General features: G+C 50.9%; 1 protein-coding gene across 1 annotated transcript in view; it reads right to left on the reverse strand.

The window, feature by feature from the left end:
• Positions 1-15169, reverse strand: part of alk (ALK receptor tyrosine kinase) — a 255900-nt gene that overhangs the window by 28753 nt on the left and 211978 nt on the right. Inside the window, exons 7-14 of the mRNA XM_088626040.1 lie at positions 14250-14387; positions 13819-13904; positions 12495-12664; positions 11778-11872; positions 8677-8814; positions 4061-4232; positions 1848-1995; positions 736-852 (exon numbers count right to left, since the gene is read on the reverse strand). Coding sequence (XP_088482166.1) covers positions 736-852; positions 1848-1995; positions 4061-4232; positions 8677-8814; positions 11778-11872; positions 12495-12664; positions 13819-13904; positions 14250-14387 — 1064 coding nt within the window. The remainder of the gene's footprint in view (positions 1-735; positions 853-1847; positions 1996-4060; positions 4233-8676; positions 8815-11777; positions 11873-12494; positions 12665-13818; positions 13905-14249; positions 14388-15169) is intronic.

The raw sequence follows: 15169 nt of genomic DNA on the forward strand, positions 1-15169 counted from the left end.
ATACCCGGCTGTAAATATATGTTGCTTTGGATAAAAGTGTCAGCCAAACGTTATTAGGCTTATCAGGGAGTATTCAACATACATGTAGCTCCAGGGCATGAGGTTAGTACCCCTGCTCTAACAGCAGGTCTGGTGGAGTTTTTAATGGGTGGGACTGTAACGAAGAGCTCAGCTTAGTGTCTCATCAGCTGGAACAACAGCGCAGCTCCATGGCCCCTTTCGGGATTGAGGGAACAGTGCCCCCTACTGGTCCACCGGCGTCATTCCCTGATTCTCCTGGGAATCCAGGCCCGGCCTGTGCTTGCGCTGGCAGTGACCAATCTGCCAGACAGCTCTGGGTTGAGGGGTTAAGAATGGTTAAAAAGCTGCCAGTTACAAGACCAGAGTCCCTGACCACTGCGACACTACTAAGCCTGAATCTCACACTGCACACCGTATAAGAGTTTATCCTGATATATTTTCACTAGGATCACTGCTTTCTCTATTGCATACCACAGTAAAATCTAACGAGGCACGGCCCTCCATTTGCCTGCAAAGACCTATGCTGAAAAAAAAACAGCTTTAGCTCAAAGACTGTAAGATTGCCCTACTGTAAAAATGCACCACCAAACCAGATGTGTTTTTTACAGTCCTTATTCTGCTGGGACTATAGAACCAGTCCAGTGGTCTGAACTGAGGTTGTGTTACCATGACACTCCCTGCCGATGATGTCACAAACAGCCCGCTCACACTTGCCTTGAACACGTAGGTGGCTCCGCCCCCGCCCCCGCCCCCTCCCGCCGTCATCGTCCTGGTCTTGTTGTCCGTCAGGCTGCTCTCCCCCAGACACAGCTGGTTGAAGGCGGGGTCAGGCTGCAGGACAGGGGAACAGGGAGAGAGCGAGAGGGCCGTGAGATCTGCAAGTACTGATTCTCTCAAATCTGCTAGCGGCCACGCCACACAGAGCATCCAGACATAGCACTGGCTCAGGTTTCATTAAACCCGCAAGAACTTCAAACGGACTGGGTCCAGGAGAAACAGAGGGTCAAACTTGTGGGTGCTCAATCGATTCACTTGAACCCTCTTGTCTTCACTGAACAAATGAACTTGAGAATCCGAGTGGCGATGGAGTTCCGTTGAGAGAGTTCCTGATCCCGCTGCGGCCCACCCTGTCAGCGTGCTTCATGGGGGGGGGGAGGACAGGGAGTCACGAGACACAAGCGCTCCCCGCAGATTCAGCTCAAAAATCCAATTTCAAGCTGTATTACAGCAAGCCAGTCTGCTGCAGCCGCAGATCCCTGGATTGGACTCCCGGGCTCCGGGTTCTGACAACATTCCACCGCACAACGCCAGACGAATCCAATCCCAAGCCGGAGCGTCAGCGCCGGCGCACTGCGGCCCCAGGGCAGGGCCTGCTCCCAGCCTGCACCTGCTAGCATCCTGCTTCCTGTCTCCGTCCTCCACCTGTCTGGGGCCCTGGGGGTCCAGGAGGTCCTCCAAAATCAGATTCCAGCTCCATGGGCACCCTGCAGGGAGGTATAGTGATAGAACAGCTTGCAGTGCTGGGGCCCTGGTTCAATTCCTGGGGCGCAATTCCAGTGGAAGGGGTATCCTTGCTGCTTGCCGAGACGCTGCGGCGTTCCCATGACACTGAATTGGATGGTTGGTTTGCTGGTTGGTTTGCTGGTTGTCCTGCGACCTCCACTCCTATCTGACCCCTCTGGCATCATGTGGGAGAGGAATATAAGAACTTCAAAGGCTGGATTTGGCCCAGGCCTGCGTGTGAGAGTGTAACCTGCCCGGTGCCAGCAGGGTGCCTGGAACACGACTGCGATCGGACCCGCTGTCGGGGTGACTGAGACACTTACGTTGGGGCAGGCGTCCTCTCCCTGCTGGCCCACCAGGATGTAGAGGAGCTCGTCCTTCTGGAGCAGGAATTCCGCAACGACATACACGCCGTGTGACCTCTCGGTGACCTCTACACTGCGCCCCCCTGCTGCACCGTAACCTGTGATCCTGTGACATGGATAGAGAGGATCAGAGACACGTGGACACAGAGAGATGGAAATACAGACAGACAGGATCAGAGACACCTGGACACAGAGAGATGGAAATACAGACAGACAGGATCAGAGACACACGAACACAGAGAGATGGAAATACAGACAGACAGGATCAGAGACACCTGGACACAGAGAGATGGAAATACAGACAGACAGGATCAGAGACACCTGGACACAGAGAGATGGAAATACAGACAGACAGGATCAGAGACACCTGGACACAGAGAGATGGAAATACAGACAGACAGGATCAGAGACACGTGGACACAGAGAGATGGAAATACAGACAGACAGGATCAGAGACACCTGGACACAGAGAGATGGAAATACAGACAGACAGGATCAGAGACACCTGGACACAGAGAGATGGAAATACAGACAGACAGGATCAGAGACACCTGGACACAGAGAGATGGAAATACAGACAGACAGGATCAGAGACACACGAACACAGAGAGATGGAAATACAGACAGACAGGATCAGAGACACCTGGACACAGAGAGATGGAAATACAGACAGACAGGATCAGAGACACCTGGACACAGAGAGATGGAAATACAGACAGACAGGATCAGAGACACCTGGACACAGAGAGATGGAAATACAGACAGACAGGATCAGAGACACACGAACACAGAGAGATGGAAATACAGACAGACAGGATCAGAGACACACGAACACAGAGAGATGGAAATACAGACAGACAGGATCAGAGACACACGAACACAGAGAGATGGAAATACAGACAGACAGGATCAGAGACACGTGGACACAGAGAGATGGAAATACAGACAGACAGGATCAGAGACACACGAACACAGAGAGATGGAAATACAGACAGACAGGATCAGAGACACCTGGACACAGAGAGATGGAAATACAGACAGACAGGATCAGAGACACCTGGACACAGAGAGATGGAAATACAGACAGACAGGATCAGAGACACCCGGACACAGAGAGATGGAAATACAGACAGACAGGATCAGAGACACACGAACACAGAGAGATGGAAATACAGACAGACAGGATCAGAGACACACGAACACAGAGAGATGGAAATACAGACAGACAGGATCAGAGACACCTGGACACAGAGAGATGGAAATACAGTCAGACAGGATCAGAGACACCTGGACACAGAGAGATGGAAATACAGACAGACAGGATCAGAGACACCTGGACACAGAGAGATGGAAATACAGACAGACAGGATCAGAGACACACGAACACAGAGAGATGGAAATACAGACAGACAGGATCAGAGACACACGAACACAGAGAGATGGAAATACAGACAGACAGGATCAGAGACATGTGGACACAGAGAGATGGAAATACAGACAGACAGGATCAGAGACACACGAACACAGAGAGATGGAAATACAGACAGACAGGATCAGAGACACACGAACACAGAGAGATGGAAATACAGACAGACAGGATCAGAGACACGTGGACACAGAGAGATGGAAATACAGACAGACAGGATCAGAGACACCTGGACATAGAGAGATGGAAATACAGACAGACAGGATCAGAGACACGTGGACACAGAGAGATGGAAATACAGACAGACAGGATCAGAGACACACGAACACAGAGAGATGGAAATACAGACAGACAGGATCAGAGACACCTGGACACAGAGAGATGGAAATACAGACAGACAGGATCAGAGACACACGAACACAGAGAGATGGAAATACAGACAGACAGGATCAGAGACACCTGGACACAGAGAGATGGAAATACAGACAGACAGGATCAGAGACACGTGGACACAGAGAGATGGAAATACAGACAGACAGGATCAGAGACACCTGGACACAGAGAGATGGAAATACAGACAGACAGGATCAGAGACACGTGGACACAGAGAGATGGAAATACAGACAGACAGGATCAGAGACACCTGGACACAGTGTCTCTTTCTGCTTGAAATCTTCGGTCTTGCTCTCAGAAGATGGGGTGCACTTTACCTGGGCTCCCTTTGTGCTCATCCTGCCTGCGTTACCTGTAGTCGCCGGTCGCTGGGATCCTCCAGATCTGGACACCCCTCAGCGGCCCCTCTGTCACCACGGTGACGTTGACCTTGCTGTGGCGGTAGGCGTTGCTGCACTGTGTGGGTGTGGGCCCTCGTGACCCTGTGGCCCCGCAGGTGCTGAATATCAGGTTCTCCATTGAAACTGCACATACGAGAGAGGCAGAGCTCAGACTGGCGCAGTGTTTATTGCGAGGAGATGGCAGATTAAGGCAAGATGGCAGGTTTGGCCAGAACTACATTTCCCAGAAGGCTGTGTGTGTGTGGGGGGGGATATGCTGGCACAGTGTGTGTGTGATGAGCAGATGGCAGGTTCAGACAAGATGGCAGCTCTGGCCAAGTGCCCGCAGTCCTACACACTCCCAAAAAACATACGGTGCACATGCGTCATCTTTGTCAAGCAATGTGCATGAAGCTTACTGTGTGTGGTGTGTAAAAGAAAACTATATATACAGTATTTAAAGTGTGATCAACACCTGTCTTCATACCAGTGCTCAGGGAGTAGTAGTGTCTAAGAGCAACGAGCTGTTAGAGGCAGAAGTCTCGACCCTCACTGGCTGTCCTAACGCAGCTCCTTTCTCTGCCCTGACACTTTCTGAACCAGCATCCAAAACATTCATTTATTATTTCCTAATGGGAGAGGAGTGTGGAGATTCAAGCCTCTATTTCCTGTCAGGAGAGGAAGTGCACTCCTCATCTCCTCACGTTCCCATTTCCTGTCATTAGAGGAAGTGGACTCGTCATCTCTTCATGTTCCTCTTTCCTGTCAGGAGAGGAAGTGCACTCCTCAGCTCCTCCTGTTCCCATTTCCTGTCAGGAGAGGAAGTGCATGCCTCATCTCCTCACGTTCCTGTTTCCTTTCAGGAGAGGAAGTGCACTCCTCATCTCCTCACGTTCCTGTTACCTGTCAGGAGAGGAAGTGTGTTCCTCATCTCCTCCTTTTCCCGTTTCCTGTCATGAGAGGAAGTGCACTCCTCATCTCCACACGTTCCCGTTTCCTGTCATGAGAGGAAGTGCACTCCTCATCTCCTCACGTTCCCGTTTCCTGTCAGGAGAGGAAGTGCACTCCTCATCTCCTCACGTTCCCGTTTCCTGTCATGAGAGGAAGTGCACTCCTCATCTCCACACGTTCCCGTTTCCTGTCATGAGAGGAAGTGCACTCCTCATCTCCTCACGTTCCCGTTTCCTGTCAGGAGAGGAAGTGCACTCCTCATCTCCTCACGTTCCCGATTCCTGTCAGGAGAGGAAGTGCACTCCTCATCTCCACACGTTCCCGTTTCCTGTCATGAGAGGAAGTGCACTCCTCATCTCCACACGTTCCCGTTTCCTGTCATGAGAGGAAGTGCACTCCTCATCTCCTCACGTTCCCGTTTCCTGTCATGAGAGGAAGTGCACTCCTCATCTCCTCACGTTCCCGTTTCCTGTCGGGAGAGGAAGTGCACTCCTCATCTCCTCACGTTCCCATTTCCTGTCGGGAGAGGAAGTGCACTCCTCATGATCCTGTTTCCTGTTGGCGGGGGGGTTAACTCATCTTTCTCCTCTTCTTCCTCTTCCTTCTCACGCTCTCCCTTCATCTCCTGGTTCGTCCTCCTCTTCCATCACTGTCATCATTGCAGTTACTGTCACCACTCTTATTAAAAAGTAATCCAACTCTCACAGCAGGTCTCCGATAACACCCAAGCAACACAAACTCTACCTCCCAGAGCTACAGCAATAACCATACATGAAACAAAGTCATTTACAATTCAAGAGGTTCTTGCAAAAATATATGACCTGCTATCGGCTGTGCACAAAAGCAGCTCATAGAAGAGTCTATACCTCCAGCTGTGTGGCCAGCATGCTGTTGAGTAAGCGAATTCCAGTACAGTGGACTGGAGCCCTCAGCTTGTTGGAGGACAGGGCAAGTAAGACACAGGGACCAAGACTGCACGAGGACAATGGACATCTGTTCCCCAGTAAAGCTGGATGGGTAATGAATTTTCAATTTGATTTTATAAAGTTATTCTAAACTGAGGAACAAAAAAGCAAATGAGCTGTTTGCATAATTTAAACATAAGAATGGTAACAAGCCCAAATTCTTATAAACGCCTGCTTGGTAGTTAGTAGTTAATTGATCCTACTGTAGGATCTCATGCAGTTGTTTCTTCAAGGAATCCGGGGTATAGGCTTCAACAACATGGGTGCACAGTTGGTCCCTGCTCCTACAGCTCTTTGTGTAAAGAATTGCATCTCTGTGTGAAATACACTTTCACACAGTTTTCACCTGTGCTCTGGTTCGTGTTTCAGTGTTGCTTCAGAAAACAACTGTTATTTTGTTTACATATTAGAGCAGTTCCAATTAACACATCAGCCAGACCCTGTAATCAACACATGTCATGATCAGCAATGGAATTTGTTGCAGTTTAATCAGGCAGAACGTCAAACGAACACAAGGGAAATTGTGTTGATCGTCACAAACTGCTGCATCCTGCATTTCGAGAGAAGAAAGAGTGTGCAGCAGGCACAGCTGAACAAAAATCTGAACATAAAGCTCTTGGGCTCAAAATAAATGATATTTTCCAAAAGGTTTTCTATTGGCACGCGGCTGACATTTACTAATAAAGCTTTAGCTGTCTGCAAAGTTCTTGTTCAAGTAGAAGAGGTTCAGTGTCTGCTGGCAGGACAAATAAGAGAAACAAATGTTTCGTTTCACCAGCATATTGGCTTATTAAATGTGAATTGATCTGCTTTAAACTGCTTTAGCCTTGTGATAAAATAACAGTGACATTTTTTCTTCTGTTGTTTATTTAACTAGATGGGATTCTCAGATCAATGTTCTTCTCTCGGAGGGCCAGTGTTTCTGTGTGTTACCATTCCAGTTCAGCTCTTAATGAGCTCAATCAACTCAATCAATTTTTGACCAAGGTCACACCAATTAGGCAACTTTTCCAGCTTTCTAGATGTTCCTTTTTATACAGACCTAGAAAACTTGCAGACAAACTGACCCTGGAGAACTGGACACCCTGCAGACACACTGACCCTGCAGGACCAGGACTGGACACCCTGCAGACACACTGACCCTCCAGGACTGGACACCCTACAGACACACTGACCCTCCAGGACCAGGACTGGACACCGTGCAGATACACTGACCCTCCAGGACCAGGACTGGACACCCTGCAGACACACTGACACTCCAGGACCAGGACTGGACACCCTGTAGACACACTGACCCTCCAGGACCAGGACTGGACACCCTGCAGACACACTGACCCTCCAGGACTGGACACCCTGTTCTGGTTACTAAATGTTAAGAGGAGCTGAATGGCCTCCTTTCGTTTGTAACCTGTGTTGAGAGGGTCTCTGTGAACTTTCTACACACTGCAGAAGATGCAATAATGTCCAATAAGGTGGACATTTAGAACTGGTTTGAACTGGACTGGAAGAATGATGGACACGAGCGCTACTATGTAATTCTATACTGCTATATAGGAATGCGTAATATGAACCTTAGTAACCAATTGTATTCATAGAAGTTATCTTTAACAAATAGGGAGGTACAGTAGGAAGATGTGTGTGATTTTGGAACACTGCCGATCTTGTAAGCACAGGGAAGCGTGACAGAAAAATATTTAAGGACTGTTCTATTTTAATTACTTTGAGAAAAATACACTTAGCATCTCCTATGCACATGAAATAAAAACGTCTTTTAACTGCTGAGACGGACTCCTGACCGTCTTTTAAGGGGAGGGATAAAAACTTCTCCAACACGTCTCATAGTCTAGTGTAGAAGTGAGAGTGTACCTACTGAATGAGGGCTCCAGCATGGTGATCCAGCAGGAAGTTAAAGAGTGTTTCTGAAGGAACTGGTGATTTCATCCTCTGGTTGGACTGTTTGAGTTTCCAATATATTCATTTATTACATTTGTGCTGTAATTTGACCAGTTCTGTAAACTGGGAGATACTTCAGGATCTGAGCCAGGCAGCGCTGGTTTAAGGGGAGTGTGCAGCTAAAAACACAGAGGGTAAAGCAGCACTTTAAAGCCACAGGGCTGAGGCATGTTAATAATAATAATAATAATAATAATAATAATAATAATAATAATAATAATTGCTTACACTTATATAGCGCTTTTCTGGACACTCCACTCAAAGCGCTTTACAGGTAATGGGGATCCCCTCCACCACCACCAATGTGCAGCCCCACCTGGATGATGCGACGGCAGCCATAGTGCGCCAGATCGCTCACCACACACCAGCTCTCAGTGGGGAGGAGAGCAGAATAATGAAGCCAATTCATAGAGGGGGATTATTAGGAGGCCATGATTGGTAAGGGTCAATGGGAAATTTGGCCAGGACGCCGGGGTTACACCCCTACTATTTTCGAGAGACGCCCTGGGATTTTTAATGACCAAAGAGAGTCAGGACCTCGGTTTTACGTCTCATCCGAAGGACGGTGCCTGTTTACAGTATAGTGTCCCCGTCACTATACTGGGGTATTAGGACCCACATGGACCGCAGGGTGAGCGCCCCCTGCTGGCCCCACTAACACCTCTTCCAGCAGCAACCTGTTGACACATTGTTGGCACATTGCGACATGACAGCTGTACCTGGGTTCCTGGCTGGGGTCTTACCAGGGTCAGACACAGGCTCTTCTGGCGGATCGATCACCAAGTGCTCATTGGTCACTTCTGGAGGCACCGTGGCGACCGTCACCGGGGTGACCTGGGGTGGAAGGTCCCCATTGGCTAAGAGAGGGCAAGGAGAAAGATACAAAAAAGTAAGAACTAGCAGGGCTCCCCAGAGGTTTCCTCCGGGGCGTGGGTGTCACACATTCTACCCCTTGTAACAACCAGAAGAGAAGATGACTTTGGGATTTTTATTTGTTGTGACTATAACTGCAATCCATTTTAAATCCCTGTGATTTAATCTATCATCTGCAAAGCTATCGTGCTGTGGCAAAGTCCTACTCTGCACACTGCACAGCTTAATAGGATGAGAATTCTGAAAAGGACAAAGAGACATGGATGGATTTGGAAACCGCAGGTATGGAACTGAATCTGAAGCAAGTTTAAAGTACAGGCGATAGTGTGGAAATCTGGAGTAATTGCATTTTAATCGCAGAGTAATTAGGGGCAGAATGTGAAGTGTTGCCTGTTTTTCTGTAGCATCAGCAAATCACACAGTGCCCTGCCTGAAAGGAGACAGTCCACAGAGCTGCCAGGCTGCTGATAAACACCATTAACGCTGAGGATGTAAATTTGCATTGATTGCAAACAGAACATTAATCAACGCGTGCCGGTGAGCTCCAGCTGTGCGTACAGATGTCTGAGTGCTGAGAGCATCGCGCTCTGCTGCCACCTCTCGTGCACAAACCTGCACATGAGCAGACAGTCCTTTTACAACAGAACAAGTACAATAATAGCTTTATTCCATGCTGAAAAGAGAAGAAGGCTAAACAACTTTTCGGCTGTGGAGCCTTCTTTGGGTGTGTCACCCGAAGAAGGCTCCACAGATGAAACATTTGTAGCTCTCTGTGGGCAGAGTCACTGACTGTAGCTCTCTGTGGGCAGAGTCACTGACTGAACTGCTCTCTGAGGGCAGAATCACAGACTAGCTCTTTCTGTGGGCAGAGTCACTGACTGTACCTCTCTCTGTGGGCAGAGTCACTGACTGTACTGCTCTCTGTGGGCAGAATCACAGACTAGCTCTTTCTGTGGGCAGAGTCACTGACTGTACCTCTCTCTGTGGGCAGAGTCACTGACTGTACTGCTCTCTGTGGGCAGAGTCACTGACTGTACTGCTCTCTGAGGGCAGAGTCACTGACTGTACCTCTGTGAGGGCAGAGTCACTGACTGTACCTCTCTGTGGGCAGAGTCACAGACTGTACCTCTCTCTGTGGGCAGAGTCACTGACTGTACCTCTCTCTGTGGGCAGAGTCACTGACTGTACTGCTCTCTGTGGGGTGGAGTCACATACAATATCAGTGGAATCTGAGAAGATGTCAGTAGAATCAGAGGCAGTGTGAATGCGAATCAGAGACAGAGGCAGTAGAGTCAGTACCCTCTGGGGTATGTTTTTCAGCACAACTGTTGTTTGACCTTCTGATGATGTTGGTCATCACTGTGCTCTATATGTTCGGGAGCCAATGCAATAAATTGTTCAGGAGCATCATTGCCATCTATTTTCTGCAGAAAAAAACAGACAGACCGGCTCTTTCAAACCCTGAAAGGAAATCGAGAGTGCTCAAGGGAGAGATCTGCAGCTAAATTCCCCTGGTGCTCATTTTGGGCTGTAAAACAAGTGATGTGAATGGGTTAGTCAGCTGGGCCTCTAATGATATTCACCGATGTTAGTCTCTGGGCAGCACTACAGTGGAGCTACAGTATATCTTGCTGTAATTGTCAGTTCCTCAACAGGGGAGAAAACTCATCTTCCCCATCTATGCAGCTCTTATGTGGAGCAGCGGGGCTCTTCTGCACCTGCAGGGCCTCTTCTGTGGAGCATCCAGCAAAGTGCAGGGAAGCGAGGAGGATGGCCCTCAGTTTCCTAATGAGCTGCTACAAGCTAGTAACTGCAAACAAATTCCGCTAAAACACAAAGGAGCAAAAAGCCCCACATGGACCCAGACTGGCAAGATTAAGCTCACTTTCACAAATCTAAGATCATATGAATGTTTATCAATGAGAGAAGACTGAAACAAGATCTGTCCATCTTAGGTAGCTGGTAGTTAATTGATCTGAGGCTTTGATCCAGCTGCTGTAAGAAATGAGGGTATCAGCTTCAACAACATGCTGGAAAGCTTGTTCCGTGCTCCTAACACCCTTTGTGTAAAGAAATGCCTCTTGTTTTCAGTTTTAAATGTTCAAGACTAAACAGACTCAGCTCCTTCAGCCTGTCAGTGTAGGACAGTCCCCTAATACTTGTATCAGTCTCCTCACAGTCTTCTCTGTTCAAGCCTGAAGAGACTCAGTTCCTTCAGTCTGTCAGTGTAGGACAGTCCCTTAATACTTGTATCGGTCTCCTCACAGTCTTATCTGTTCAAGACTGAAGAGACTCAGTTCCTTCAGTCTGTCAGTGCAGGCCAGTCCCTTAATACTTGTATCAGTCTCCTCACAGTCTTCTCTGTTCAAGAATGAAGAGACTCAGTTCCTACAGCCTTAGTGAAGGACAGTCCCTTAATACTAGTCAGTGAGAACTGTGCCCAGGCGATCTGATAGTGAGCCTGTCACCAGTGAGAACTGTGCCCAGGCGCTCTGACAGTGAGCCTGTCACCAATGAGAACTGTGCCCATGCACTCTGATAGTGAGCCTGTCACCAGTGAGAACTGTGCACAGGCGCTCTGATAGTGAATCTGTCGTCAGTGAGAACTGTGCACAGGCGCTGACAGTGAGCCTGTCGTCAGTGAGAATTGTGCCCAGGTGCTGTCAGTGAGCCTGTTGTCAGTGAGAACTGTGGCCAGGCACTGACAGTGAGCCTGTCGTCAGTGAGAACTGTGCCCAGGCGCTGTCAGTGAGCCTTTCACCAGTGAGAACTGTGCCCAGGCGCTGCCAGTGAGACTGTCGTCGATGAGAGCTGTTCCCTGAAGCTGGATGTTAGTGTTAATGTTAGTGTGCTCTGGGGTTGCCAGTGAGTGTCAGTGAATGCTGTGCCAGGGGGTTGTCAATGTGCCTTTAGAGAATGTGCAGTGTAGGGAGTTGTGGGTACTTACAGGCCAAGAAGCATTCTGGGCTGAGAGAGATGTTGTCCACGGTGATCGCAGGTCCAAACCCGTCTCCTCTGTCAGCACTGAACTGCAGCCAGAACCTGCCGAGACACAGGAAATCCTCACCAGCACGGCACCCTGGCACAAGCAGACTCTAAGCCTCAGGGTAACCCAGAGGACTCTGAGCCACTGGCTGGGCTGACCAGAGGCTGATTCTGTCAGTCCCCAGCTCGCGCAGTATCTCCACACAGGCTGGCCTCGGACAACACCCAGCACTGCCTGAATGCCCAGAAAGTGAAAGGTGGAGGTGCACCCCGTGCCATCTGCTGCTTGTGTCTGTGCATGTGTGCCCCGTTCTCCCATTCCTGGTCTGGAGCAGACGGTGTTTCTCAACCTCCCTGTCACTTGTCTCTGCAGTCCTGAATTACGGCACTGGAGGTTGCTTTCAGAAGCTCTCAGACGGCACTCTGAGGACCAGGCCGGAGAAGGACTTGCATGCCGAAGTGGATGCTACACTTTGAAACGCCAAGCATGGGTGGCACTGTTTATTTATGGGTTGCAGTGCTCATTTAAGAACTGATTGTGTCTTGTTAAAGACAGCAGTTCAACTCCCAGACTCCCAGGCCTGTATTTGACTGTATTTTAAGCATCCAGCCTTAAATCAGGGTTCTCTTGAAACAGCGGGTACCGTTTCCTCCTGTGCAGCGCTCTGATTGGTCTTACCAGTCTGTCACTCCGTACAGGGGGAGGGAGACGAGGCTCCAGCCCCACCCCTGGGTGCTGCCCCCCGACTGCCATACTCTCTGCTTCTCTTCCAGCCCCGTGCCGTTCTCCACCACCCACAGCGACAGCGCCCTCTGCTGGTGCCCTCTTTGACACAGCCGGAACCGCACCTGCAGGGCACACAGAGCTGTCAGGGCTCCCGGCGGGAGCCAGGGGATTCAGCGTGGCCAGGCTGGGGGCCGCGGAGGTACAGCCTGCCGAGCTCTTTCATTTAAATTCAGCGCCAGCCCAAGATTTCTCCTCCCGCAGGACACCAGCGCGCAGACGGAGGCGGGCGAGAACTCTATCCTGAAAGTATGTTTTAGACTTTTCAAGGTCCCTCACGGGGGTCAAGGGTGAGATCAGATTAGCCTCCCTCTTCACTGCTGGTCAAGACCCGGGTCGTAACCTCGCCGAGCCCTGCGCGGACCTCCACCTGCACTCCAGTCACGGGGTCAGGGGTCAGAATGTGTGCCGCTGTGGTACAGCTCTCAGGCTGCCAGGCAGCGCTTGTATAGGTGTAATCAGGGCCTCCACGATGAGACAGACGTATTCTCCTCACGTCTGATGCATATTTCTGCTCTCTCGGCTGCACACAGCAGCAACACGTTAACCACCGACAAACTAGGTGAGCAGAGGAAACGGCAAAGTCTAATTCGGACGTCCACTGAGGCTAAGCCAGCGCATGAGACCGACTCGCACCAACGATGGTTCTGCCTGTATGAGCTCTGGCTTCTCCAGATGATGGAGCCCCTGTTCCTCTCTCAGGGACGCAGGGGCAGATGTGGAAGATACACTGCTTGTGGGACCCTGGGAACCCCAAGACATGAGACAGGTTGTGACCGACACAGGCCCGCGTTGCTTGAGGGTCCAGTGAGGGGCTGGCGGAGCACCTCGGACCCTCTGCAACAGCACCTGAACTGGAGAAACTTAAAAAAAACACCAGCTGCTGACGGGCCAACTACCAGCTGGTTCAACACCCACTGAAGGACAGCGCTATTGTGTTCTTTAAGCATCAGTAGTTGGTGCAAATCTGCCTTAATGTGAGGGGACGCTAGAGGTCTTAGCCTGAGGTCTTTTTGCACAGGGTTTGCTGTCCCTGACACCAGCACCAGCCCACACACAGAACAATTTCCCGTGGGCGTGTCCACTGCAGGTGCAATGGCAGGTGACGTCTCCAGCACCCCCCTCAGCCCCATTTTCGAATGTCTGCAGCCCCGTGTCCCTGCTCCCTCGTGCGGCGTCCCGGGACCCTCAGTGACATCGGACGCAGTCCCGCTCTCACCTGGCAGGGGGCGTTCCGGAGCGGCGGGGGGAAGAGGGGGCTCCGGAGCTCCGCGGCCTCTCCGCCGTGCAGAGCCAGCACCGCGCCTGCGGCAGACCGAGACCACCACGTTAGCACAGCGAGGGGCCTTCTTCCACTCCGCAAGCACACGCCTCCAGGCCAGGCTCTGGGCATGCGAGGCGTGTGGCTGGCAGAGAGTACTGAAGGGGGCCAGCTGAAATCTGAGCTTTGGGGGGCGTAACATCGGCAGAGGTGTCTGCAGCTCATGCATTTCCTGACCACCACTTCATCGCTCTCAAGAACGAAGAGACAGTCGCGTGTTAAACAACAAATTCAGATCTGGATTCTGGAGCGACGTCACAGCCCTCCGCCTGGAGCTCAGTGGTCTGTCGCAGCGGTATTTTCTGAATAGTACTGCAATCTGTGCTCACCTTGTGTGGATGCACAGCTATCAGTGGCGCCCCCTGGCTGTGACTTGAGCACAACCCAGGAGACGTCACTCAGAGATGTAGTCTGCCACCCACAATCCCCTTCTTCAAAAGAGCAGTAGCTTCCAGGGTGGAATTGTCCTGGAAAAAGGGAAACAAAAAAGAGGGTTAAGCCTCTCTCTCCCAGTGCCTCAGCTCTCACCACTAGCCCACACTGCCTCTCCCTCTCTCTCTCCCAGTGCCTCAGCTCTCACCACTAGCCCACACTGCCTCTCCCTCTCTCTCTCCCAGTGCCTCAGCTCTAACCACTAGCCCACACTGCCTCCCTCTCTCTCCCAGTGCCTCAGCTCTAACCACTAGCCCACACTGCCTCTCCCTTTCTCTCCCAGTGCCTCAGCTCTAACCACTAGCCCACACTGCCTCCCTCTCTCTCCCAGTGCCTCAGCTCTAACCACTAGCCCACACTGCCTCTCTCTCTCTCCCAGTGCCTCAGCTCTAACCACTAGCCCACACTGCCTCCCTCTCTCTCCCAGTGCCTCAGCTCTAACCACTAGCCCACACTGCCTCCCTCTCTCTCCCAGTCCCTCAGCTCTAACCACTAGCCCACACTGCCTCCCTCTCTCTCTCTCCCAGTGTCTCAGCTCTAACCACTAGCCCACACTGCCTCTCCCTTTCTCTCCCAGTGCCTCAGCTCTAACCACTAGCCCACACTGCCTCCCTCTCTCTCCCAGTGCCTCAGCTCTCACCACTAGCCCACACTGCCTCTCCCTTTCTCTCCCAGTGCCTCAGCTCTAACCACTAGCCCACACTGCCTCCCTCTCTCTCCCAGTCCCTCAGCTCTAACCACTAGCCCACACTGCCTCTCTCTCTCTCTCCCAGTCCCTCAGCTCTCACCACTAGCCCACACTGCCTCTCTCTCTCTC

The sequence above is a fragment of the Lepisosteus platostomus genome, chromosome 3, assembly GCF_059453375.1.
Source record: "Lepisosteus platostomus isolate fLepPlt1 chromosome 3, fLepPlt1.hap1, whole genome shotgun sequence".
NCBI classification, from domain to species: domain Eukaryota; kingdom Metazoa; phylum Chordata; class Actinopteri; order Semionotiformes; family Lepisosteidae; genus Lepisosteus; species Lepisosteus platostomus.